The sequence below is a fragment of the Phaethon aethereus genome (assembly GCF_964289735.1).
Source record: "Phaethon aethereus genome assembly, chromosome: 11".
NCBI lineage: Eukaryota > Metazoa > Chordata > Aves > Phaethontiformes > Phaethontidae > Phaethon > Phaethon aethereus.
The window spans coordinates 14,299,973-14,326,762 of NC_138587.1; the positions used below are offsets into that span (position 1 = coordinate 14,299,973).

A 26,790-nucleotide genomic window follows, 5' to 3' on the forward strand; every position below is an offset into this window, starting at 1 on the left:
GGGTCCCGCTAAATCATATTTTGCCTGTTTTTTTTTTTTCAAATCACATATATTAGCCTTTCATTTATGTTATATAAAGAATGAGTTTTAAATCCTGGTCACATAAATAGTGACATGAGCTATAAATCCAGCCTGACTTAGTGACAGTGTTTTTTCTAAGTGTGCGATATAAATTCACAACTATGAAAATTAACTCTGAAAGTCTGAGAAATTCTGAAAAGCCACTTAAAAGCATTTTCCACAGGAGGCCCTGGGGAAACAGCCCTGCACAAGAGGGAGAGCTGGCAGCGGGGCTGTTTTGATAACCTTCTGCGAGAGGGACCTGCTGAATATTAACGATTCCTGCAGGCTGCAGGGGGAAAATATTGCTGTAGCACATCCTGCTGCTTCCTCTCCAGCTTGGATGGACCCGTGAAGATGTGGCACCTCACGATGGGATGGGAATATCTCTAAGTTACTGTAACATGGGGAAAACTTATTTTTTAAAATAAACATTTGCTTACAGGAGTTGGGCAGTTTGCTGTTGAAAGGTGTGGGTACCGGGAAGGAAAGGAAGGAAAGGAAGGAAAGGAAGGAAAGGAAGGAAAGGAAGATCCTCCAAGGCAGCTGGCACAGAATAAACACCTGGGGATGCTGGTGGCAGCCTTGCAAGACCCCATCCCCTGCATGCCAGAGGGTCCAAGAGCTGTCCCTGAGCTGGCAGAGGCCAAACTGGGCAACCAGTTTCATTTAGCCCATGGGAGAGAGCGGCACAGCCAGCTGTCATGGTAACAAATGCTTTGGAAAGTCTTTCTTCAAACAAATAAATAACACTGTGTAAAAAAAGCTTTGTGCCATTCCCTGAATTAACAGTTTCATGCAACTCCATCCCAGTTTCTGACAAAGTATGTCTGTTTATAAATGTGATTAATACATAGTTTGTTTCCTTTTTTTTTTAAGAGAGAGAAGTATATTGTCTGTACTGCAAGTACCTGTCAATGTGGGGTAGAAAAGATTGAAAATAAAATCAGTTTAAAACAAATACATTTAGAAGTTAGAACTGAATAGAGAAAAAAGCAGGTTCTGGATTGGAAACTTCATAGTCTGCTTTCCACAGACAATTAGAGGGAAAACTAATTACAGGGTTTGCATAATCTGACCCAAACAAGTGTCCTGCAAAACAGCAGCCCCACCACCCGCATTGCTAATGCACCCAATAAACATCAGAGCAGCTCAGTGCTTTTGGTGGGTGAAGGGAAGATCAATGTTGGACACACGAAGTGCTGCGCAGTCCCAGGCCTGGCGTGGACTGAAGACTTACTGCTGCAGTAACATTGCCAGAAAAATTAAGTATACTGAGTTATCTTTTATTTTTTATATATATATCTATTTATATATTACATATAAAAAATTCAATCGTTAATTTGAAATAATTTATATCATTAAAATAATTTAAATATAGATCTCTTTAATTTACTGAAGTTTATCACTTAGACTGATGCTGGAAAGGGCAAAGTGGTACCGTCAGCCCCACTCTGCCCGCGCACCCCACGGTCAGCCCTGCCGGTCACCAGCACATGCAGCCGGGGGACATGATTTAGCCCGTGAACAGAGCAAGGCACTTGGAGCTACGCCCCAAACACGGCCATCCGAGGTGCGTTATATTGCAAGAATAATATACCAGGTGACAAACGGCATGAGACCTATTTCACTGGCATGCAAAGGCTGAAGGAGGCGAGCAGCTCTCGGCAGCCCCCGGATGGATCAGCTTCGCCCTTGCCCGAGGCAAGGAGCCGGGCAGAAATAGCACCTTAGGTCTTTTGGAAGGAGCTGCGCTTGGATGCTGCATTTCAGAAAGGCTGAAGCTACTTTGAAGAGCAAACCCCCATGCTGCCAGGGAGAGGCTGGGGCAGACGATGGAGCTGGCAGAGTTTAAGGCTGCAGACTGGGACCAGCCAGCAGCTGGAAGTGCCCCTGCCCAGGGTTTCCCCCCTGCAAAACCATGCACAGCCGGGCACTGGAGCCTTGCAACACCCTCAGCAAACCCAGACCTTCACCCCGTCAGAGCCGGGCCGGTAGCCAGCTGCCTCCCCCAGCTAACACGAGACCTCTTGCGTCTTTTGTATCGGGCACAACAAAAAAAAGGCGCCCAGTCACATCCGTGGGTGGTGCAGAAAGCCAGGGCAGTGCCGGCAGCAGGTTTAAGCATGCTACGCGTGCCTGGAGGGGCCATCAACCACCTCGCCTGCCCCCAGGAACAGCCTCCCAGGCATTGATCAGAGAAGCGGTGGGTGCTCTCCCGGTTGCGTTTCTGTGATGGAGCTGCACGACACACAATGCAATTCTCAGTTTTGAGCGACGTCCAAGTATAGGAGACATTTGCCATGCTGGCTCCAGTGATGGCCATCAGCAACAGACGGAGACAAGGCCAGGGACACCCAGAAGGGTCTGAAGAGGGAACTCCAACAGCTCCCTGAACCCAAAGGAGGCGGCCAGTGGGCAGCAAATGCAGGTGAGACCCCAGGGTACGGGAGGAACAAGCACAGTGTGAAGGACAGGCTGAGTGTGCAGGTTGTGAGGACCCCCAGCTCCAGGACATCATCTCCAAAGACCCCTTCTCCGTGCCCATTGAGATGAACAAATGCTTCTGCCATAAAAAAACACCAATACCAAACAGGGGGTGGGATGCCATCCCTAGGTAACTGGTGTGCTGCAGGGACTTACCTTCCACCACTCACCAAGACCTCTGGTGAACCTCCTGGAGGTGCAGTGGGTCCCAGCAGGCTTTCCTGCATGGCAGTGCCCTGACTTACGGGTCAATGGTCACCAGCAGGCAAAGATCCAGCAGGCTACCAAGGGCACTGCCAGATCTAGCCAAGTGCTTGCAGAGCAGTTTGGGCCAGTGGAGGAGAGATGGATGAGTTCCCAGTGGCACTAACAGGTACCAGGTGGCCAAATCCTGCTGCAAACTACCACTAAGGAGAGAGATTATAAACAAAGGAAAAGAACTTAAGTTCAACCAAGTTTCCAGGAAAAAAACCCCACTTCCACAGCTAGAGGTGAAAGTCCACACCAGTCCTCCGTAAATAATGCAGAAAGCGCATCTCATACCATTGCAAGTCTACCCAGCAAGAGGCACTGGGATGCCAGTAACCTGGTACACCGACACTCCAGCCCCACAGCTGCCTGCTAAGGTGGGCACTGCAAGTGGAAACCTTCATCAAGGTGCCAAAGCCCAAAAGCAGAGCACAGTGCCCAATAAAAGGTCAGCCCTCAGCTGCCGGAGTTGGTTGAATGTTGTTGCCGAAGAAGGCCAACGCAGCCAAGTTGCACAAAAGCTCTTCTCATCACCACCACCAGGTGCTTGCTGTCCTCGGTAAGTTATTTTGTGCCAGGCAAGGCAGAATTGCTCACTTGAAGTAGGGCTGTTTTTGCTGGAGGTAACCTCGGACAAGGTAACAATCAGGGTCCCATCAACTTCAGAGACAACTCCCATTAATTTCAGCTTAGTGCAATTAGACCAAGACACCAAGTGGCAACAGGCAAGAGAAGGCCAGAGGAGAGCAGGGTTACTGGGAAATAGGAGTTACACAGGCACAAGGCTCTCAAGGTTTACTCAGCCCGAGAGCTGTATCCAGGTTTTTTTGTTTTGTTTGAAAACATGGAGTACGAGGTTCAGGCTGACATAGCACAAAGCTAATGAAACACAGTTAACTATAAAAAGGAAATAATCTGATAAACCTGGGGCAGGAAAGTTCTTGGCAGCCACCGCATCTCAGGTTTCAGCGGGGCTTCCAGCAGGAGCCGTGTTTGGGAAAACATCTGCTGGTTTCCATGGCCGTGCGCCAGAGCCGGCCGGCCCCAGGTGCAATGCCACGCCGGGAACCCGGGAACCACCTTCTGCAAACAACCCCAGGGAGCCCGGAGGAGCCGGCGGGTGCCGCGGGCAGCGCCCCAGGATCAGACCCATCTGACCTGCTGGCACTGCTGGGGCCACGCCACGCCCCAGCTCCGCTGCCCAGTAGCCGGGGTCTACACCGGGGAAAACCAGCACAGCCGTTTCATGCCCCGTTCACACTACGCCTGCTGCTGCCCAAGACGTTTATGCCATGGCTTAAATTTTTCCCAGATACTTTGTTTTAGGGGGGGAAAAAGAAGTTTTAGAAGAAAAAAAAAAAAAAAAGAATGGCACTGAAGTTATGCCCAAGTTTTTCCACAGGTAGCTGCATGGCTTACGGGCCGGGGGTTATTCGGTCTGCCTGAAGCTGCTGCATGCTGTAGTTTTAGTTTGAACTTTACTGACTACATATGAAAAGAAACCAATGTCGTTTAACATGCACATTTTAATGAAGCAAACATTTCTATTTAATAAGTTATAAGATACAATTTTACAATCCTGCATTTTATTCCAGTTTATTTTGCTTTTACTTCCTAGTTTACAATGTAGTGAGCATTTCACATTAAGGCACAAAAAAAGCACAGTAAAAAAACCCCAACCTTCCTTTATTACCCCAATAACTGTGCTGGTGAGTAGTGCACGTAACTACAGAACCGTTAAGCGTGAACTTCTCCCTAGGGACAGACAGTGACATTTCAACAGGTTTTCAATAAATCCTACCTTCTCCTAATCGCAGAGTTAAAGCTCATTTGGAGAGTTTACTAAAGCCCCAGCAGCTGACAGCAATTCAGATACGCACTTGGGAAGTAGCATGGAGTAATCCAGGACAAACAGACAAGTTATAATGGAAGTTTTCACTCCCTGACCCTCAGCAGGAACGCCTTTTGCAGCGCAAAGGGGTTTTCAGGAGAGATAAGCGTGCTTCAGGCATGTCCTTGGACCGAGATATAATAAAACGACTTCCAAAGATGGGTTTGTGGGCTGGTATTGTTGTTACTGGTAAATTCGCACACCCGTCCTCCCTCCCGCCCCATACCTGACTACAGATGTGGGGTCCCATCCCCAGGCTGGCTTCTTTGCACCATCTCAGCTACTCGCCTGGCCCGCAGCTTTCAGGGAAACAGCTGATCAGCTTCCCGATACACCGCTGTGCTCTGACCCGCATCGATGTCGGGTCATGCCAGTGAGATCTACACCTGGCTCTGCGAGTTTAGGGGCTTGCTTTAACCCAGCCAAACCAGGGGCTGTTCTTAAAATAAATCAAAAAGTGTGGGGAGTTAACTGTAAAGTTACAGAAATCTCACCAGAATCCCAAGCTAATTAAAACCCACATTTGCTAGCATCATGGCCAAAAAGCTACCTGTCTAGATTTACAAAGCATTAATGCAGAAAGGCTGAAAGCTTCCAGGAAGTCATTTTCAGTCTGCTTTTGGTTTGCTATAAAAGATAATTTTTTCCTAAATGTAAACCATTAGCAAAGCCTTTTCAGAAACATTTTAAATTTGAGTGATAAAGCCACTTTTAGTAGCTTTTTATAATGTTAAGCGTTAAAATTGATCAAGTATACAAAGGCACCTATTATAGTACCAGTTTTACTTCATTTCTTTACAGAAAGAATTTGAACTGGGGACAGCCCAAGTCATATTCCATAACTAAAACGTAAAGTCTCCAGTCAAATAAAATCAGTAGTTAAGATACCCAATTACAAAGACAAATTCCAGTTTTCAATTAGTATCTAAAGTCTTTAACATCCGCAAGGGAAATTAGTGTCTAGTCATCCACATGATTCTCCAAAACATTAACAGTGACCGGGACAGTACTGCAAAGGTACAATTTGAGGAGGACATTAAATAGATTGACATTAGGTTGGTAAGTGGAAGTGAAATGCTTGTAAAAAACAATGTTACAGAGTTTACTTCTGACTGTATTGAAATGTGAGCCATGTGTATCTAGATACTGCATTTTGCAACAGGACTGCACCCAGTATAACTCTACATCTGAATTGCAAACGCAAAGATCGACTCTGACGCTCGGCGAGTTTAAGGAACGGTGACATGGAAGGGACTCCCAGGGATATGCTCGTCACCCCATTTCACCGCCAGAATATAGTCACCCCTTTCCTTGACGACATAGGTTACGTTGTACTGATGGCTGCCCAAATGCTTGATGGATACCTCTTCGCACGGTATTGTAGGTCCGTGGACGCCAACTAACAACATATTTGAACCTACAGCAAAATAACAAGACTGTTAGCATTCCTAAGCTTAAACAAACAAGCATGGTTGTACCATCACACATTACCTCCGTAACACAAGGATTTAGTTATTTTAATTCACAGAGTGGTGGTCTGAGGTATGGCTAAGCTAATTTGGTATAAGCAGGAATTTTATTTAAAAAAAGCCTTCAACCTCATAGAGGCAAGGGTTTATTTGTGCATTTTGCCAGACCTGACAGGCTACCACTATCTAACTAGAGCACACGAGACATTATCCCTGCTCATGAAAGCGAGCAGGCACTGCCTTTAAAGTACTTCATCAGAAGCTAATAGCAGAGACCAGCTAACACAGCTGGCCTGTAATCCACCCACCGCAAAGCTCCCAGATGATGAAGATCAGTGCTCACGGCTCACAGGAACACCTTGCATTACATGCTACAATGCACCACGAGGGTTGCTTAAGTTCAGCAACCTGTTTGTTCTCATGCCATAACCCACGATTTCTTTCAGATGCAGCTGGCTCAGATAAAGCCACCTGGAGAGAAATCAGCATCTTTACAGCCTCTGCATTAGGACTGACTTGGTGAGCACCATGTAGCATTTAGAGTTTTTCTTTAGAAGCAGATCATCACCTCAAGCTCTGAATTTTAACTTTGCAAGGTGGTTTAGGGCAAAAAATGTCCAGCTAAACCACTCTGACATCCAGCTGCTTCCTGTACCCGTACCTGCTTTGCTGCAGTCCACAGAGAAGGAGCTTTTCTGACCCACAAAAGCCTTCGAGAGTCCTGCTCCCCGGGAAACCACTTTGCTGGCATCAGAGGTGGATTTGGGAATGGCGCTATAGCAAGTTTCCGTTGATGACCTTGTCACTGACTCTACCAGGATGGAAGAGGTTTCGTTGGCGCTGCCTGGGCTAACCAGTCGCTGTCCTGGAAACAGAAAACACTTCTGACATTCAGATTCACCCCATCTGAAAAGCATTACCAGGAGGTTTTGAAACCCTCCTAATGACCAGCATGCATTCTGCATCCAAAATGCATTTTCAGAGAGGAGCAATTTCCTACTTGGGTTTTTAGCCGACATCTTCCAGCAACGCTGGCAACAATCCCATCCCAGAGCCCTTGAGTGGTTAAAGGGCCACAGGAACTTCAGGATTCATTAAGCAAAGCTGGCTGCTTGAGAAGAGTTAATTGTGCTCCAATCACCAAATGCCAAAAATTACTTGAGTTGGCAGAAAAGCAGGTGCAATTTTGCAATAACCCATTTTGAAAGCAGAGCACGACCCAGCCCGGGGGAGCGCAGCCCCTGACATCCAGTCCCAAGAACATCACCATGCCATGGGCACCAGGAGAGGGTTCACTGGCTCAGGGGCAGCAGCAGAGATGAACTCCAGTCTGTGCTTAAACACAGCACTGAAGAGAGAAAGAGCTTCCTAAACCAGCCTTCCTCACATCACCTAAAAGCCTCCCAGACATTAGACATCTTTGGTTAGGTGGCAACTGCACCAAAATAAGTCAGTCCAAGGGCATCAATTATGCTACAGGTGACCAAGTTTCAGGCTTTGGGGGGGAAGTGGGTAAATGAGTCGTATTTCCCCACTGCCAATGCAACACCCTAGTGCTAGGTGAGGATTTAACACACGCCCATGAAGCTGTTTTACAGCCCTCCACAGCCAAGCTGGCAACCTCCGTGACTAATGCTCCTGTAGCCTCTTCTGATATCCCTCATCTAGGCTGCAGAGGCAATGGGGAGAAACGTTTCACCTCATGTTTTTGGGCATCTAAAACTGAATGCCACACTATCTCGGAGGGGCATATTTGCTGAATGACACAAACTACTTCAGGCACACAGTAAATACTGGTTAGCTTTTTACCTGTAACCTTTGCCTTGAAGGGGCTGCCCACTATGTGGTTAGGTCCACCATATTTAACTCCAATTAAATAGTTTCCTGGAGCCATGGGTGTGTACATGACTTTGTAACCTTCTGGAGTTTCCTGGCAGTCCATTTTCACCTTTGATGGCCCTTCAATTGTAACAGAGAGGGTACCTGGACCAGCCTTGGTCGTGTTAATGAAAAACTCCGACTGCAATCCTAGAAAGATGTAGCACAGTAAGACACACTCTTCCTCACACCCGATGTTACACAAGCAGCCTCGGTTATTAAAACAGGGATGGGTAATTTGGTGTAAGAGAAGGCTGCACGCAGGGAGGGACAGCACGCCGCCCCCCCAGCATCCTCGTGCGGGCAGCCCCGACCAGGGGCTCCGCAGCCCCGCAGTCTCCCCGCCGGCACCCCGGCTCCCTCGTCCACTCACGTTGTGGGACTGCGTGGGACAAGGGGTCAGGAGAGCCCTTCAGGACTGAAAAGGAAGTAATTCGTCATCGAAAGACTGGCTTGGGGAGAAAACTCTTAGAAAAAGAGCCTTTCTGCTGGGTGTCAGAGCCTGTGCAGCACAGCCTCCTGCACGGCTACGCCTGGGAAAGCTCGGAGCCGCCTCACTGCCTGGACCTTAAGTCAGCAGTGAAGAGCCCACAAGAAAGTAAGAGGGATGAGGGGCAGGAGATCTCCTGGAGGAGACGGGTGTTTGAACTGCTCGGCAACAGCACTCCAAGCAGTTTGTGGAAACAAAAGCTTATTTAATTACAGCATCTGGTTAACACAGCAGAATTACTGCTGCTAATACTAAGCCAATGACACAATGCCAGGAACACAAGAAAAAATTAAGCAAGGCTTTCGGCCCCCAAATAATTTACTGTCAAACTCTGGCTTCAAATATTTATGATCTTTGGGCTGTTGTATCAGATACTGCTGTGGAGGCATAAAGTCCTTGAGTTCAATCAAAACCAGGACAGTTATGGGAAAGTTTACTACAGCTGTGACTGAAGCGTGCAAGTGTGGTGATGAACTAGAGAGACATTTCTAGCCTCTCCACACAACCGGCTGCTGTGTCGCAGTGCTGGAAGAACCCGGCTCCCACAGGGGATGGTACCATCTTCCACCGCTTTAGCAGTAAATCTCACTGGCACTGCCTGCCTGGGAGGTATAAGGTGGTCAGCTTGCAAGATGCACCGTTCAAACAGAGGAAAATCAATTTCCAAAGCCAGCAAGCTTCCTGGCTTCTCACTGAAGACTTCTTGCTCCGAAGTCACTGCTTTTTCTCTGTGCCCCAAATGAAGGCTGGCATTGTTGGAGGCTGCAGACGCACGCGCCTCCCGGGGGGACGTTCCAGGTGCTCAGCCACCGGCTATTGAAACCCCTACACTAGGTCATTGTTCAGAAACGCTGCTCAGCAGCTCCCAGGGCACTGAGCTTTTGGCAGCAGCCAGGATTCAACAAGGGGGCACAGAGTAACTTTGCTGAAGTTAAACAGTCTGTTTAGATTAAAAACAACCCCAAACACCTTTACAGATGGAGAAAAATTCCCCTGTCCCTGATGCATCAGTGGCTAGTATTAATGATTGCTTTTGTTTCCACCTATTAAAGCAGCACAGGTTATAATATTTTTATTTTATATAGTATATCCACATGTTTCCAAAACCAACTGCTTGGTTTCTCCAGAACAACAGAAGCTTTGAATGAATAACTGCAGTATTTTCCAGGGAGACAAAAAAGGTCTAAAATGGAATTGACAAAATACAGCAGTAGATAGGGTAAAGGGAACTAGCTATCGTCTTGCATATCAAAAAGAAGAAAAAAAAAAATCATTTTTACTCTGCTCTTTCCCTGTGTGTGTGGCCCACAAAAGCACACAATTAAATAAGTTGAAGTGCATATCCTGGAATGTTTTTGTATTTTCTGACAAAAGCCCATAAATCATGTAAATGGGGAAGAAAAAAAAACCACCCAAACAACCCAAGCCCTACATTCTTGGATTAAGAACTATCAGATGGGGCAGCCACAGCAGATAGCTAGGTGTCAGATTTCCAAGAAGAGTCAACGTTCACGCTGCATCTGAAGCACGTACAGCACACTACAGACAGAACAATCCACCGTACTCCCTAGAGTTTACACATCATATAACATTTAACTTGAAATTTCTTAGAGGTGCAAGCACTGAAGAAAAGGTAACTGGGCACGCCCTTGCACCCAGTTAATTAACAGAGGTATGCAAGTTAAACCAGACTCCTTCAACCAGACAGCCAACTCAATACCTATGTTCACAAAAGCCTCCGGCCTTTACAGACGTCATGTTCACACATGGAAGGGAGCCAGAGCATCTCCAGAGCCCCGAGGGACCACCGGTGGGGAGCTAGGCTAACCAGCAGTCGCAGCCCAGCTGCTACCCAATTCAAGTGAACTCGTGCTGCAGTCGCTGGTTTAGAGAGGTTTTAAGTTCGTTAAGGCTCAGTATAGCCTGCAGACTCACTAATCGATGGTTATAAGACTTATAAGAGCATGCAAGAAAGCAAGATTAGCTTGCGCCCAGGTCAGCAGAGAATGTGGGTTAGTTCAGCTGCCTTAGCAGGGAAAGTCATGTAAAAATATGCCTAGGAACAGCTTCTGGCTCTCTCAGAAAGCCGAAGTGCAAACAGGTCTGTATCGCAGCTGTAAAAGAAGGGTTACCTGTGGTACCGCTCTCCAGGCCGGATCCGTACGCCGTGACGAGCGCGGGATTGCCCGCCTGCCCGGGCTCACCAACACGCACTTTGAAAGGGCTGCCCACGACATGGCTTCCATTGAACTTCACATCAATTGAGTGGATGCCATTTTCATGGGGGATGAACCGAACAGCATACTTATCTGCAAGAGAGAAGTGGCTTTTCTGTTATATCAGAGATAACAATAAAACAGCAATTAAGCCCAATGCAGGCCTGGTTAGCAACCCAAGCAAGGCTTCAACATATTTTGGTCCCAGCTTGAGCACTCTCAGCTACACAAGCTGCTAAGCTCATATTTAAGCAGCAAAACACTGTATTTATTGCAGGAGTCATCACAGGTTGCATTTTCACCTTGCCGACTAGACCTGATCTCAGCTGTCATCTAGTCTGCAGGGTGAGTTTTAGGGTTATTTGCCTCACATGCGCACTAAACATGACAGCTTAATCACAGCCCGACCTGTCAGCAGTTGAGGGAGCAGCGCAGGGAAGAAAAGCAGCTGGTAAGAGCCATCCAAATCTAACCAGCAGGCTGAGCGTGCTGCTCTGACACCACAGACACAGCACCTTTATTTAATAAGGTCATTTAGGAGTTTTCTGGTATTTAACATTCGTGATTGTATGTTAACCCAGAGGAAGGTCTGATCTTCCCCAGCCAGACCGCTGCCGTCCGTCCGCAGTAGAGACCGTAACTCATTCAGACTTCAAGTGAAAAATAAAAGCTCGTTGCTGAAACACGTGTGGAGCTTTCTGTAGCGTTTGTTTATATTCAGCTGCCTTGACATTTCATATAAAGGAGTGAGTGCGAGTTAAAAATAAACTATTAGTCAAAGATGGAAGCATAGCTTTGAAAAATAAACTTCTTCCCTGGCTAAATTCAACAACCACATCATATTTCCCTTATGACTAATATCACTGTACCTTCATTGGTAAGCCAAGACTTAAATATCTGTATCTTACACAAGTTAGGGGTCAGTCATTTCATGAGATATCTAGGAAAAGCATGGCCATAACCCTGACCAAACAGCTAGTGACACAAAGAAGTCATTCTCCAAGCAAGGTGCTTGTCCCTTGGGTACGCTGTTTGCAAACCAAAAGGACTAAACCCCCTTTGCTATGGGGCAGCGAGTACGTTTTGGAGGTCCCCCAGTTTGTTTTGACCAACGCAAAGCCGTGCTCACCTGGCTCCAGCTCAGACACGTGGCACTCTTCTACAGCTCCGGAGGGGCTGTGGACTTTAGCATCGATCTTGCCCTTTGCCCCATTCAGCCTTATAGCAAAGGATGCTGGCTGATTAACTTTTAATCCAGACTCCTGAGAACGCAACAGTCAGATTATCAAATTTAAACTTCTCTTTTCAGACAACGCAAGATTTGTGGCAGGGAAATAACCACTTCAGCACAATTCTTTTTTTAGATTTCAACAAAAGGCATGAAGTTGTGACTTGCATAAATTCTCAAATCACCTCTCTCCCTCTTAGGAGTGGCTGATTTAAGAGTCACCCACGTTGGATAGGCTGATTTTTCCCATGGTAACAGACCGTTTTTGGAAGCCAGACGACTCTGCCAAATCAGGCAGAGGCAGGTTTACGAGACTAGTCACCCGTTATCACTGAGGTCAGGCCCCTGCATTCAGGCACTTGATTTAAAGGATGTTTAAGCTATAGCTCCATTTTCAGCCCATTCATTCATTCCAGATTCATTCAGGGGAAAAGCCTCAGATAATCCAGTTGTCTGAAAGAGTAATATGCATGTTTATATTTGCCACAAGAGGCTGCATTTAGAACACCACCACAAGACGTCTTAACATGAGAAAGTAATTTAAAACACAAAACCAGATGTTGCTACGCTGTCAGGCCATCGGTGGAAGGCGAGGCAGCTCAGCATCCGTGCCGCAACGGTCCTCAACCGGAGCAGCCCATGCAGCTATGCAGCAGTAATATTTTATGCTGAACATACTTTACCTGATTTTGTTTTCAACTAAATCCTGAAGAGGGAAATAAATGCAACTGAGTAGAACTGAGGTACAATGTACAAAGCAAGTCCCTGATACAGGTTTAGCAGAGGCTGATGCTGCTCACTGTGCTCCATTACTGAATACTCAGCTTTATCTGCCTCTCCAGGACTTAATTGAAGTGCGTATTCCTGTCAAAGAGTCTTTAAATGAAACACAAGAGAAACATCAATACCACAGCGACTAATTAACGCCCTTGTAACTCCTGGTTAGAAGAGATATTATCCGATCAGGCTGTCATGATTCATTATGCAGCCAAGGTGGAGGAGTCCTGTAGCCCAGGCAAACTCCTGGGGACCACAGCTGGGACATATCAAAAAAAAAAAGCCTTAGCTGAAGTACTAATTGCCTATCACCACTCTATGAGGACTGAGGTACAGTATATTTAGACACAGATTCTCAGTCTCACATCCCAGTTTCTGGCTTTGGAGATTTAAGTCAGGCCTTTAATGTTAGCTGTATTTTAATGCACGTAACCACAAACACATACAAAAATTATATGGTGAGGTTAACAGATGAGCCCAGACCAACTACAAAGCCGTTCACTCAGATTCACTACTATTCATGAATCATCTGAGCTGTGACTGTGTGGTTTTGTGACGTCAGCAAGAGCAAATCTGCGCTCTGACCTCATGGCAGGGCCCCCTCTGTCTGCCCACATGAGTGCTCCAGCAAGGCTGCAGCAACATCCCAACAATGCAGCCCTACGCTGCCTCGCCTGTGGAAACCCAGCTCTTCATTCCACGTGCCAACCAAGTCACTCGGTACCAGCATAATCACTGGTGGTTCACGTTTCAGTTCTCCTTGGCCTTCCCCCCTGTAGTGGGGTGAAAAGCAAGTTTTAGGTCCTCCAATGCTATTTTCTAGAGACTCTTATTCTTAATTCCCAAGTGTTACCATCTGTAATACACTCAGCTGAGACTTCTGCCTTCAAATTCTGGCTAGCCAGAGCTGGGCCAGCTCTACTGGCCTAAGTTACAGAGAGGCCAGCTGCCAAAAACCTCTCTCTGGCTGCAAGCTGAGCTTGAAAACAAGCACCAACCAAGGCAAGGCTATTACTAAGAAGAAAGAACAACCATTTTTGTCTCGGAGAACAAGGACGAAATCAGTCTGTGTGGCAAGTTGTGGAGATGTTTCCTTATGTCTCACCTGAAGGCTAGTGACAGTGAGCCTGCGAGCATCATCGGAGGGGGCGATGACGGGAACCAGGTAGGGGCTTTCAGGAATGTGCTCGTCATTGAACTTTATGGACACCTCATAGTTGCCTGCAGGGAGAAAAGCAGCAGTAAGCGTCCATTTCTTCGATGGCAGCATTCAGTGTTATTTCAGTATGATTTAGTCTTGGTACGTACCTGGCTCTTGAACTATGTATGATACACCACAAGATCCATCTTTATGGTCCTCAAAGGCGATTTCTGCTTTACTTGGGCCTTCTACAGCAATAGACAGTCCTCCAGCTCCAGCTTCCCGTGTCCATATACTGAATTCGGCTGTTGAAGCACATGGGAGTATACAAGACTAAGTTTGCTGCTGCTGGGTTGCAGCTCCTTCCTTAACAGACCATGCAGCATCCCATACTTAGGTGTGTGAAGAACAGGACCTCATCCCATCATCCTGGATGATAACACTTAATAGTTTCTCCAAGAGGCTCCTATTAGCCTTGAATAACAGCCTGTCAGCCCTGTTTAACACACCTTACAACATCAAGCTCATCCTGAGAGAGGACTCACATTTCCAAAACACGTACTTCCAGACTTCTCCGTCTGCATGATGCAGCAGTATTATTTCTCCCTGTTTCTCCACTGACCACCCCTGGCTTGGGCGACCCCAAGATGTTACACCAAGGTGCGCTCAAGCTCTCCAAGGAGAGGCCAAAAGAAACCAAAGCACTGTGCTGCAGACCTGCACACAGCAGGCACTGGAGCCTAGCAAGAGCAGAGGACTCACCCGGGACACCCGTCTCTCCACGCTCCAGCCCTGGTCCTCCAGCTCTCACTTTATGGGCTCCTCCCTCGCCCAGCGGTCCCACGGTGAACTGGAAGGGGCTGCCTGGCACCGGCTGCCCTCTGTATTTGACATCCACAGTGTGGACTCCCATTTCTTGCGGCACAAAGCGGACGCAATAGGTGTTTTTATCAGCTTCTACAATTTCGGCATCGAAGTTTCTTCCAGAGGGACTAGTTACCTGGGCTGTCATATCACCACAATCAATTTCTAACAAGAAGAGAATAAAAAAAAAAAAAAATGCAGATTAGAAAGTGACAAAGGGTTTTGCTATTTAGTTTTTGGAAGCAGGACCTGAGCTCAAGTGATTGCACAGTACAAATGACAGAAGAGGCACATAGGTGCCAGTTTGTTTGCTCAGCTAGATGTGTGCTGCTGAGCCGCAAACCCGGCCAGTTACAGCTTCCCACGTGCTATGGAGACAGATGAAGAGGCTGGATAAGTGCAGCCACCTAAGACTGGCCTACGTGATCCACATTTGCCAGACAGCAGTACAAACACTTAACAGCCAACACGATGATCTTAAAACCCTGGAGACAGGGTGAGCTGTGCAGCCTGCTGTACACAGAATAAATTAAGGCCTCCCTGGTATTTATTTCTCCATATGTTGACCATGGTTATGCTTATTTTTAACGATTCAAAGAGACCACACTACCAGTGTTAACACTGAAGTTCCTATTTCCACTACTTGAGGTACACCCTCGCTATGCAAGCGCAAGTTATGGTTACGGAGATAAGGATGGTACTTACCTGGAATTTTTAGGTTCAGATCACATATGCTTCCTACTGTTGCAACAGAGGGAGCCCGCCTTGTTCGTGTGATGCTCTCCTTAACTCTTCCTTCACCACTTATCTTCACAGTAAATGGGCTGCCTGTAAGCACCACAGCAAGTCATTTCTCCTCTGCTCATTACACACTGCATTGAGGGGAGGAGTGAGAGCTTCTTCTGACTTGTAGTGGATCATAGGGGAAGTTTTAAAGCCAGCTAACAGTCAGGTACAAGTGAAATACACCCATATAACCAGAACAGTTCTGGATGCTTGCTGTGTGTGGAGGGGACTGGTAGGACCTCCTTGAATCTTTGGGACTTACTGTTTGAGCAGGATCATACAGCCTACCCACAGTTCCAGTGCACTGGCCAGATAGGTAAGACTTTATTTGTACTAACCAAAAAGTTGCCCAAAACTTCTGCTTACCTGGAATATGTTCATCTGCAAATTTAGTGGACACAATGTACACACCAGGTACAGTTGGAAAATAGGACACTTTGCAAGTTCCATCTTCTAGGTCTTCAGTTTGGATATCTACCTTGCTGGGTCCTTCAACTGCCAGTGAGATCCCACCATAACCTACAATACAGCTAAGTTAGCCTCAGATTTCCATACTGCTATTATAAATTTGACATAAAATAGTCCAAATTCATAGCAGTAGCTAGTCAATAAGTTTGTATCATCACGGGCTCATGGGAGCTGCATGATGCCTTAATGACATTTTTTTGTTGTCCTGATCGGTCAAATATGCAAGGCACAGCATGTATTCAGCTCCTAAAATGTTCTGATCATATCCCTTTTATTTCATTAATGTTGAAAAGTTAGCTTCAAAGACCATGGCCAAGGCTCCACAGTGAAACCAACAGGGAAATATTTTCCTCATTTCTTTCTTGCTCTACACAATGATACTAGAGCCAGCATCACCAAAGGGAAGAAAAGCTTCAGCAATGCCTCAGTGACAGTCCCAGTTGGCTGTAACAGAAAACATCAGCCAAGACAAGGCAAAGCATTTTAGAAGTTAATAGCACTGTCTGTAGTTAATAACTGACAATAATGACCATGCAGCTTAATACGCTATTTGCATCTGCTGCTTTGTGGTTTGTGACCTGGTGGTCGCATGCTGAGGGAGACAATGCTCTCATTTAGAGAGGATACACACATTCCAGCATCTCACAGTCCATCTGCGATGGAACTAACCTGCGTCTCTTGTGTCTACAATGAAGTCACACATTTCAAAGGTTCGTCCTTCTACCAAGCCACGTCCAAAAACTCTTGCTCGTCTGGCATCTCCTATCTCAGACTGGACCACCATGATTGTTACAGGACTGTTTGGTACATGGCTCCCATTTTTCTTGATGCTAACCAGATGTTCTCCTACTTCCCGTGGAATGAATGAGATTCCTACAGAGCAGAGAAACATGACAAACTTACTCACTTTTTATGCATGTTATACTTAATTTAAATGCGTTAATCACACCAAGAAATGAAATACTGAAAGAGCACTCTTCACACATGTTGAAGTATTGCTCTCAAATGGGCCACAAAGCCATTCACATATGCTGACAAAAAGCGCTTCGGTCACAACCTGGCATGTCACATGCAAGCTAACTCAAGAGGTCATTCTTCATACTCTTCTGTCTTTGGCCAGCTGTACAAAACAGTATCAACCACCTGGTTTGACAATATCCTTCTGGGAAGGAGCAGAGAAGGCAGTCATTTTACACAGCAAAGCAAACCGGAGTAGGGGCTCCTATACTACTCTCTCGGATCAAGACTGTCAGGGCTTACCAATGTGGTTATTGGGTAGCCTCTTCAGAAGACAAGGCTCATCATGACCTGATGGGGCTTTAATGGTGGCTGTTAGGAGACTGAGATCAGTCTCATTGATGTCCAACAAAAAGTCAGCAGCAGAGCCAAGCTTAACCTGGGACCGTCTTCTGTTATCATCTGAATATATAGAGAGAAATTAGTCAGAAAAATACTACAAGGTCAAGCGCAGAACAAGTCGAAGGACTTCGTGTTCCTGCCACAAACCAGGTCCCCCATACTGTGAGAGGTCAATTTTCATTACGAAGTGCTTCCAGAAGCCTAAATTTTATACCTGTGATCTTGGCTGTGAACGGACTGCCTGGGATGTGCTTGTCATTGTACTTGACCAGGATGCTGTAGTTCCCAGGTAGAGTAGGCAGGTATGTGACTGTGCATGTTCCATCTTTGTTATCAATACAGCTGATCTCTGCTTTTGAAGGTCCTTCAATAGCCAAGTCCAGCCCACCTAGGAAACATAAACAGCACTTCTGTGAATCTTCATGTCCAAAGACTTGGTCCAAAGAGGAAGATCAAGTACTTGGTACTGAAAATGCAGCTTAGACACATGTTTTCAAAGGACAGCAGCAAAAAGAGCTCAAGCCAATCCACTAAGACCATGACTCTATTCCGTCTGTTAGATTTACCTAGCAGTGATTCCACACACGGTCATCACCCACTAGATCTAAGTTGTGTTCAATTCATTTTTAATTAAATGAATCATTTGCACCCTGTACCACAAGGTACATCCACTGCTCTCATGAAGAATAAGACAGTGTTTACTGCAAGTTACAACTTGATGAAATCCATTTCACCTGACATTTGCACAAGTCACCTGTATCGCATCAGAGATTCGCAGTGGGACAGATGAATGCAAAATTAATACTGATGCACATTACACTTCCAAGAAGTTCCTAGCTTAGGGTAGGACAGGTTTAAAGAACAGACTTACCCTCTCCTGCATCTTCTGTGACAATGGTGAATGTTGCTGGTTTATTGGCAACCCCATAAATGAGGCCAGGCCCATAAGCAGACACACTGCCGCTGTTTGGATAATTCACATAGAACTGCAGAGGGCTTTCTAAAGGAGGGAAAAAAACCCCCAAACACACACACACACAAAAAAAAAAAAAACACCCAGAAGAAGCATTTTTAAGGATAAGTGGCCAGGACTACAAGAACAAAACAGACATCAAGCTGCTCTGAACCAAAGGGATCTTATGCTTAATGATGCTCATGTTCCTCAATGCCACTCTCACTACTTGATACTTGAAGAAACTTAAGTAATGCACTTAAAAAACAAAGTAAGCCTCCCCTTTCATCTTCAAAAGATACTTCTCCACAACTTGTTCCACATTCAGTCATGACAGAGTAAGTATTACTCAAATTACCAGAGATCATCTTCAGTGAAGTTGTAAAGGGTCTTATTCATTACAAGTTTATTTTTAGCACATTAAATTAGAACATGACTCAGAAGCAAGCTTTTTGTTCAGGCACAGATCCTGAATTTTGGTAGCTCGGAATTAGGAACTAGCACTAGCACATTGTCTGACTCAATGAACCTGAACTAGCAAGTTTGAAGGGTATCCAAAAAAACTTATTTGCCAGCCTCAGATTAGCTAAGCTGGTGCACAAGAACAAAAAGTACAGTCACCAACAGCCAATAATGGTTTCAAAAAAAGGCATAGATAACTCTTAAATCCAAAACTAGATTTGCGGCTGAGCCAGTAGCAAGTTTGATTCATGACAGCCTTGAAGGAAACATTACAGCACATCATCCTTCTGTCCAGGCGCAGGTTAATGGTTTTACTGAACCCATACATAGAATCTCTGGGTTGGAAAGGACCTTTAAAGGTCGTCTAGTCCAACCCCCCTGCAGTGAGCATCCAACAGTCTGGCACTTACGGAAGTGCTATATCCGTATGAAATGCTGAAGATACTGAAGTAGCATCATGCATCACATTACTGAGCTCCCTGCTTCAGCCAAAGTTACCCTGTGCTCCTGTACACCAACAGAACCAGCAGCCCAGTTCAGGCAGTGCTGAAGGTATTTTGTCTCATGTCTACACATCCTTCTACAGACCTGCCCCTTTTCGCCCCAGCCCCACGCAGCTGGCATGCCTGGAGAACCGCGAGGCAGCCCCAGCCTCCAGGCGAGGCAGAGCTTCAGCTGGGGAGCTGGTGAAGTAAGGACAAAAGAGAAGAGAAAGGCAATGAAAGGCAGTGGTTTCTGGTTGTTAAGAAGCAGCCAGGAAGAAAGAAAGATTACAGCATAGTGTGCATGTGTGTTTTATTTTATTGCAATGAAATGGAAAGAGTAACTATAGTGTTTTAGCCACTTAGTCCTCCCCACAGATTTGAGATTTTTATGCTAGTGCAGTTTTAAGGATAAACATACACTGTAACCACTAGTTTTGTTCAGCACTACAGCAGTAAATTTCAACCTGAAAAAAATGGTAGTTAGAAAATTGTATGTTTCGTCTTCATAATAAAACGCCACAAAAGCTAGTTTCCAAAACTAAAATCCATTTTAAGCCTGGCTGGTACTATTAAACCATAATGGAAGCTCACATGTGCTGGCACTTACTCCTTTGCTTTAGTTGCTCTCTGGACTGCTTGCAGACGAACTGCTGCTGAACGGTAGGACGTCCCGGGCAGCTCTCACTGCAGCGTATACAGCTAAGCTATAGAAACCTTGGCAGGGAGCAGATGCATCAGCAGGACACTGCACTCGGATTTGTGTCACCAGCTTTGTCACTCACCTGGGATGTGCTTTCCCATGTATTTTATGTGCATTTCATGCAGCCCGACCTCAGTAGGAGCGTATCTCACTGTTACTGTGCCGTCTTTGTTATCCACAATATCTGGCGTATCTGTCTTCCCAGAGGGCATGTGTACTTCACCTACAAAAAGCCACCGTGGGAGTTACAGAAGGAGAAGCTGCCTGCTTCCCTTCTCCCACCCACAAAGAATTGTCTAGCCATTTTAAACTAGCATTTTAAATTGTTAAATTCCTTACCCACAGGCACAAATAGGAGACTAATGGGAACACTAACCAGACATGTATTCTACTTAAGCTACATGAATAGAACGCAGTGGTAGACATCTGGCAAGCAGTCCTGTGACCTCACAAACTCTACAGGCAGGGCTGTTTGCTGCAGCCACTGAAATTTCCAGGGCAAGCCTCAGGAAAGGCACCGATCTACCTCGCTGCAAGGCGCTCCCTCTCCTGCAGCTCTTTTGAAAAGGAAGGATTGACTGTCCCTTCAGCAGGGACAGACCAGGGCTTGGGGTGGGACTGCTGAGCTAGAGCGCAGGAGGGGACACAGCCCGTGTGTGCAGGAGCTTCGTGCAACTGGGGTGTCACTGGGGTGATGCTCTCAGCTGCCGGACCTGTGGAAGAGGGATCGCCTGCTTTGGAGAAGGCATGTGACAGGAATGCAGGATTAGACTGTTTTGCAGCATCTGCACAAAATCAGTAACAGAGCTTATCAAGGACACATGTAGCTGCTCCAGAGCGGGGGAAAAGCAGCAAGAGGTCCTACAGTGCAGTAGCTCACAGCCGAGCAACTGAAGGCCACAGCAGCACCAAGAATCCCCTCATTTAACTCAAACCATCGGCGGGGTGTATCCTACTCACCCTCAGCGGGTGCCACTGGATGTAAAATTAAACAACCAAGTTGCTGGCAGGATACACAATCCTCCCACACACACTGTGGTCTAGACCACCCAGACTGTTAGCTGCAATGGATAAACATGCTAACAAAAAGCAAAACCTCCCCAGGGGTCTCCAGGTACCTGTTATTTCTCCTTTCCTTACAGCAAAAGGGATAACCATATCAAAGGGCCTGAATCCCATGCCATTCATGTCTCCAACTGGGACATAAGCTTCTTCTGTGACCTAAAGGAAGCAAAAGGATGGGTCACTTCAAAAAGGACAGTAGACCCAGACGAGCGATGAGCAACTCTACTGCGAGCACAAGCAGAAGAGAGAGTGCAGTGATTATCACAGCCAGCCACAGGACTGGGCTCAAACCAGAGCAGTGTCCGGCCAAGCTCTCCTTCATAACACCACCACACTGCAGAGCAGAGCTAATCAAACACGGTGCGAATGGAAGACATGCTGGAAAAAAGTTAGAGATAAAAATGGAACACAAAGGGATGGAAGACAATGTAGCGCACGCAAGACCCAAAGTGGCTCCATCTGAAAGGATTTAGTTGCTTAAGGCCTGGAAGAGAAAGTGATTTTTGAATGGGACAGAGTGATTGCAACACAAAATGGACAAAAGAAACAAGTTTCACAATGTGACTCTGGACTCAAGACACTGTGCTGTTTTACTGAGAAAAGAAAGCAATGCACTCAGGTTTCTTTTGCCAACAGTTGACATTGCAGGAGTAGAAGCTGTAGGTGTAATAATCCTCTTCGTGTTTAAATGAGAGTCTATTTGGAGACTCTCTGCAAGCAACAAAGAAAAAATAAGGTCTGGATCCCAAGAACAATTGATCAAACAGAAAGAATGAACACAATGACCAGAGCAATTCAAGCAGTCCCAAGAAGCAGGCTGTCATCTGAAATGGAACACAGATGGGGGAAAAACAGCTGAAAAATGTAAAAATTGTGTACCCAAGGGCGGAATCCGGGGGGGGAGGCGCCCACTGGCTCCTGCGACCGCACGGCAGCATCATCTGCATCTACAGCCTGGGCAGGGGTAAAGGCAGGTTAGGTGTTATTCTGGCACAGAGGCATTCCCACCTTTCACAGTACAGAATGCACAGCTCCTTCCAGATCCTCAACAGGATCCAGATTCCTCCCCCTGCGCAGCCCTCCCAGTCCTCTCGCCATCACAAGGACCTGGATCTAGCTGGGGGACCTGGAAAACTGCTGATACCCGCAGGCACTGGGGGAAGCCATCAGTGGCACAGCAAAGGGACAAAGCCGGTACATGCCATTGTTGGGAGCTCAGGAGGGAAGCTGGAAAGCAGTGCCTGAACACTGGTGCAAGTGAATTTCAGAGTTGCCTTTTTATGGGACTGGTGCAGGGAGGGATGCGAAAGGTTTAAACCTAAGATGCAAGTCCCCAGGTGCTGCGCAGCATGGTGTGCAAGCTGGGAAGCAGGAAAGCCTGCTGCCGTGGGAAGGCTGCTCCCAGCTCATACACTCGGGTGACTGACCCAGCCCACGTCCAGTCATAGCTGCAAAGCTATTCTTCTGATTCATAGCTGGGATAGCGTTGTTGAGATACCAAATGTGTTTTCCCCCGGCACAGCCTCCCTTCCCACTAGGCATGCCAAGAGGATGACTTGCAAATTCCCATCTCCCCCACTTAACCCAACAAGAGTGGCTGGGGCTGACACCCACGCACGCAGCTCCACTGGGCTCAGCCACCCCAGCTCCTCCTGCCCATTTACACCACTGAGAACCACCCTGCTGGAAACTTATGCATGGAAAGACTCCACTAAGAAAACCAATGCAAAACAGAGATACTGCTGTTTCACTGTTCTCTGCCCCCAGCTGAGACACCCAAGTCAAACACGTACTGCATCAAGTCAGCTAGGAAGTGGGAATTTTGGCTGGCTGGGAGCAAGCTCCCTGACCTCGAGAGGCATTTCCTGCAGTGAGCTTTGAGCAGTGACCAAGGAGTTGTTTTTCTCATGGAAATCTTCGGAGACACCGGTAGTGATCTGCCAGCATGGCAGGTAGGAAACGCCGGTGTGCCTGGCCCCGAGGACTCACCCATGGGCTCCAGCCAGGCTCAGCACAAGTATGGCCATGTGGTTTCACAGACCGAGATGCGCTGGAGGCCGCCTCAGCTGAGATTACAAGGCCAAGACTTGTTTTGCCAACACCAAGAGCTGTTCTTCACGTGAAGGGCTTCTGTGAGCCTCAAGAGGCACGCAGTCTACTCCTTAGGGAGGCTGGGGTTTTGCTTGCTTTTTAAACCAAAATATGCTGAAATACTGCATGTTGGAAGGAACATAATTAGAAGGAGGGGGATTTGGCTACAACAGTTTAACTAGCACTTGCAAATCATTTTTAAGTGTGAGCTAACAGCCTGCTTCCCTGGGATCTGTCAGCAGACCGTTCCTTATTTTAGGGTCAACGTTATAAAGAGTGAGAGATGGACAAGTCAGAGCACCATATCTGACAACAGCTGAAGTAATTAGTTGTAGAAGCCGATTACAACCACGCTTACACATCATTTAAAAAAAGAGCTATACAGTCAGGAAATGAAAGATTAATTTGTTGAGAGGAGCCAAAGTCTTCATCCTCTGATGGCTTCTATCCCTCTTCACTTAACTGTATTGCCTGCTCAAAATAAGCTCTGCAAGTAACAAGGATTCATTAGCTCCTGCTAGTCTAATAAATGTGTAAAAAAAAACATTTACACACAGTTATAACCTATCACTAAATAAAACGTGGAAGCAGGAATCTGAGTGGGAGGTATTTTTGCAGCAGAGCTGGCTTACCATGACGGTGAAAGGACTGTTGGGAATGTCCACTCCACCAAAGCGGACATAAATCACATAGGTTCCTGGTTTGGCAGCAGTGTAGAAGATATCGTAAGTCCCGTCCTCATTTTCAACAACATCTGCTTCAGCTTCTGTCCCATCTGGCGTCAGGACGGTGCACGTCACTTTTCCCTTCCCTGCTGATTTGGCGTCTACCACAAAACCAACCTCCTCACCAGTCTTCACAGTGGATGCAATTCCAGGACCTACAAGGCAATTTTCATCACAAAACACGTTCAGATGACAGTTTTCCCAGGCAGGCCACCCGCGAGGCACCTGGGAAGCATGGCACCAAAACGCTGGTCCGGCGACCCAGATGTGATTTTGGGACCAGATGTACAAGGGACATTCACAGTATTGGTCAGCACAGCAGCGTACAAGAGCTGGCCACCAGCTTTCCTTCTCCTCTGCAATAAGAGAGGCTGGATGAGAGCAGAGGGGAAAAAAGCTAAGTTTGAACAAAGCAATGCCTTAATCCATGCTCTTATCATCGTTATGCAGAGCCAAAGGCACTGTTTTCTGCCCCGGCCAGCAACTCTGCTCACTGCTTTAATATAAACCTCCCTGAGTAAGCAGCTATAAAAGGGCACAGTAGCAGCCATGGCCACGTTTCCTCTTACATTACCCACAAATGATTTTCCACTGTTCTGCCACAGATCCCAAAAAAAGAAAATCATGAAACAATGCCCAAATTGTAGCAACCAGAACCAGCCTGAAGAATGCTGTGTTTAAATCATAACTATTAAGTCTTATTTGCAGTACATATTTAGTACGCCTGCTTTTGACCACCACTTGTTACCAGGTAAATGGCTCATTTCCAAGTGGCAACGAACCTGCCTTTTTAATACCTTAACAGTATTCCGGCATCTACTCCTACAGCAATTGTATTTCAGCTTTACAGCAGAGAGTCAGAGGCACTTCTTGGAAAGGGGAAATTTAAGCTGGCATCTGACAGTAATCTCCATCATAGTTATTTTAAATAGTTAGCAACTTGAGTTACTTGGAAGAGTGTCAGGTTCAGTCATTAAGGCCTCATTTAAACAAATTCTGAAGCAAAGGGGATACCTGCCACTCTGTGTTTGCCATTGTGATAGGAATACGTTTCTGTTGAAGCAGGCTTGAAAGCAGCCAGCTGCCGGATGGGCACCAGGTACTGCTCTAACTGCGCAGGCCAGCACAATGCCCAGACACTCTCACGGGTCTACAACCACAGATTAAGTTTCCCTGTTCAGTTTGGTCTTGACTAATTTATTTATTTTAAAAGCAGGGGGTTTAACATGCAGTAGCATTCTTGTGACTAGTTCCTGTCACTCCTGCTCCCTGCCACAGCCTCTGGCTGGCTGGGAGGCAGCAGCAATGCCATGGTGGCCAGCCCAAAGCTGCGTGATGACCACCCATCCTGGGAACAGGTATGGGTCGAAGCTTTAAGTGTGCTCCTGCAGCAACAAACGTGGAGTCCCTCCCCTACACCAAGGCATTGATTTTTGAGGCAATGATTTCTGAGTTGCAGTAACGTCTTATCTTTAGGTTCTCACCTTCCACCTGCACCTTCCAAAAGTCTGTTCAGATCCTGGCTAACCTTGACCAGACAGAAAAGCAGCAGAAACCTCCACTAATAACACCCGGCCTGAACAGGCTTTGCTAATGCAGAAGCACACAGCCAGCTATTTACATCCTCAGAATTAATTCTGTTCTTGCAACACTCGCCGTGCAAGGAGCATGAGGCAGTGAACGTGAATCAACCTCACTGCAGTTCTCAGCAGGATTTATCTAGGCCAAAATAAGCATCAGACTTCAGTTGCATCTGGCTGTTTGTAACAACCCAAGCAGTTTGAAAGATTCTGCTAAAGGCTGCAAGAGATTCCTGCTCACTCACAGGGTGGGTGCTTCTTTATCTTTAGGAAAACCCCTCCTGTAAGATCAGCCAGATGACACAAGTCTCTAGTGTCTTCTACACCCATTACATCACCTATACCATGCTCAGAAGGCAGTTTTACACCAAGTACAAACAGCAACAGAGAGGAGTTAACACTCACCTGTGGCCAAACACTTGCTGGCATCCCCAGCTGGAGATGCCCGGATCCGGTATGGAGAGGATGGGATATCATCTCCACCGTACTTCACACCAATCGTATAGCGGCCTGTTTTGTCGGGGACATAGGTGACTGTGTAAGTGCCATCCTTGTTGTCATGAACGTCCACTCTCTTGGGTTTGCCCTCTTGGTCCTGAGGAACACAAAACAGAAGACTTAGGCACTATGAAGTTAGCTATGAATTCCTTTAGCAAGGCACTAAATCTGTTCACAACCATATTTAGATAGTCTCAAACAGATACAGAACTGCACCTTTTTGAGGGTTAAATATATTTCACTCAAGGACTAGTACCAGCAATAGACTATTAGAAGCAAAAAGGCATCAGACCACTATAAAACTATCAGTGCTATCACTAATTTTCCTTTGTTTGATACAAGAAAGTTTATAAGACGCAGCAAGCCATTTTAACAAACTTTATATTAATTGTAAAAAGTTTTAGGCTTCATTGTCGTATCACTGCTGGAAAGGAAGAACACTTCCCAGGCCCCTGAGGCACAGATCAGGAGCCAGACTGTGCAGCTCTGTCCTGACAATGCAGTGGGTAGCTTTGGCCAGCTGCTCCCCGAAAGGTTTGAGGTCAGGGGAGGCCTTACTGGAGTCAGCCATCAGCCCTCCTGGATGAGGTATCCAGCTCCAGACCACCGCAAGGTTTATAGTTAAAAGCAGGTCTGTGTAGTGCCTTCAACTACCATTTCTACACCGAATACAAAAATTAAGAGATGCATAAACAATACAGATCTGAGCTTCAGCATCAAGCTTTCCTTTCTACAAGTAAGATCAGCACTGTGCACAATGTTTCTGACAGAGCTACTCCCAGTCTCAGCTTTCAGTGCAACTCCTCAGCTGCAAAGCATGAAGCATTTTAGTAAGTCTTCCAGGCCTGCTTACAGGGAACTGCATGGTG

At 46.5% G+C, this 26,790-nt stretch overlaps 1 protein-coding gene across 3 annotated transcripts in view; it reads right to left on the reverse strand.

The window, feature by feature from the left end:
- Positions 1-5,916: 5,916 nt before the first annotated feature.
- FLNB (filamin B) overlaps positions 5,917-26,790 on the reverse strand; it is a gene marked incomplete at its 3' end in the record, with an annotated part of 72,921 nt that continues 52,047 nt past the window's right edge. For 2 of the 3 annotated variants that reach the window (XM_082004494.1, XM_082004493.1), the window contains 19 exons: positions 25,829-26,018; positions 23,751-23,998; positions 21,907-21,981; positions 21,081-21,183; positions 20,045-20,185; positions 18,235-18,363; positions 17,578-17,751; positions 17,265-17,423; positions 16,674-16,877; positions 15,903-16,055; positions 15,456-15,578; positions 14,649-14,915; positions 14,054-14,191; positions 13,851-13,966; positions 11,870-12,002; positions 10,657-10,833; positions 7,966-8,184; positions 6,818-7,021; positions 5,917-6,104 (listed from right to left, as the gene is read on the reverse strand). In XM_082004494.1, coding sequence (XP_081860620.1) covers positions 5,917-6,104; positions 6,818-7,021; positions 7,966-8,184; positions 10,657-10,833; positions 11,870-12,002; positions 13,851-13,966; positions 14,054-14,191; positions 14,649-14,915; positions 15,456-15,578; positions 15,903-16,055; positions 16,674-16,877; positions 17,265-17,423; positions 17,578-17,751; positions 18,235-18,363; positions 20,045-20,185; positions 21,081-21,183; positions 21,907-21,981; positions 23,751-23,998; positions 25,829-26,018 — 3,141 coding nt within the window. The remainder of the gene's footprint in view (positions 6,105-6,817; positions 7,022-7,965; positions 8,185-10,656; positions 10,834-11,869; positions 12,003-13,850; positions 13,967-14,053; positions 14,192-14,648; positions 14,916-15,455; positions 15,579-15,902; positions 16,056-16,673; positions 16,878-17,264; positions 17,424-17,577; positions 17,752-18,234; positions 18,364-20,044; positions 20,186-21,080; positions 21,184-21,906; positions 21,982-23,750; positions 23,999-25,828; positions 26,019-26,790) is intronic. The other variant, XM_082004495.1, reaches the window with a different exon arrangement.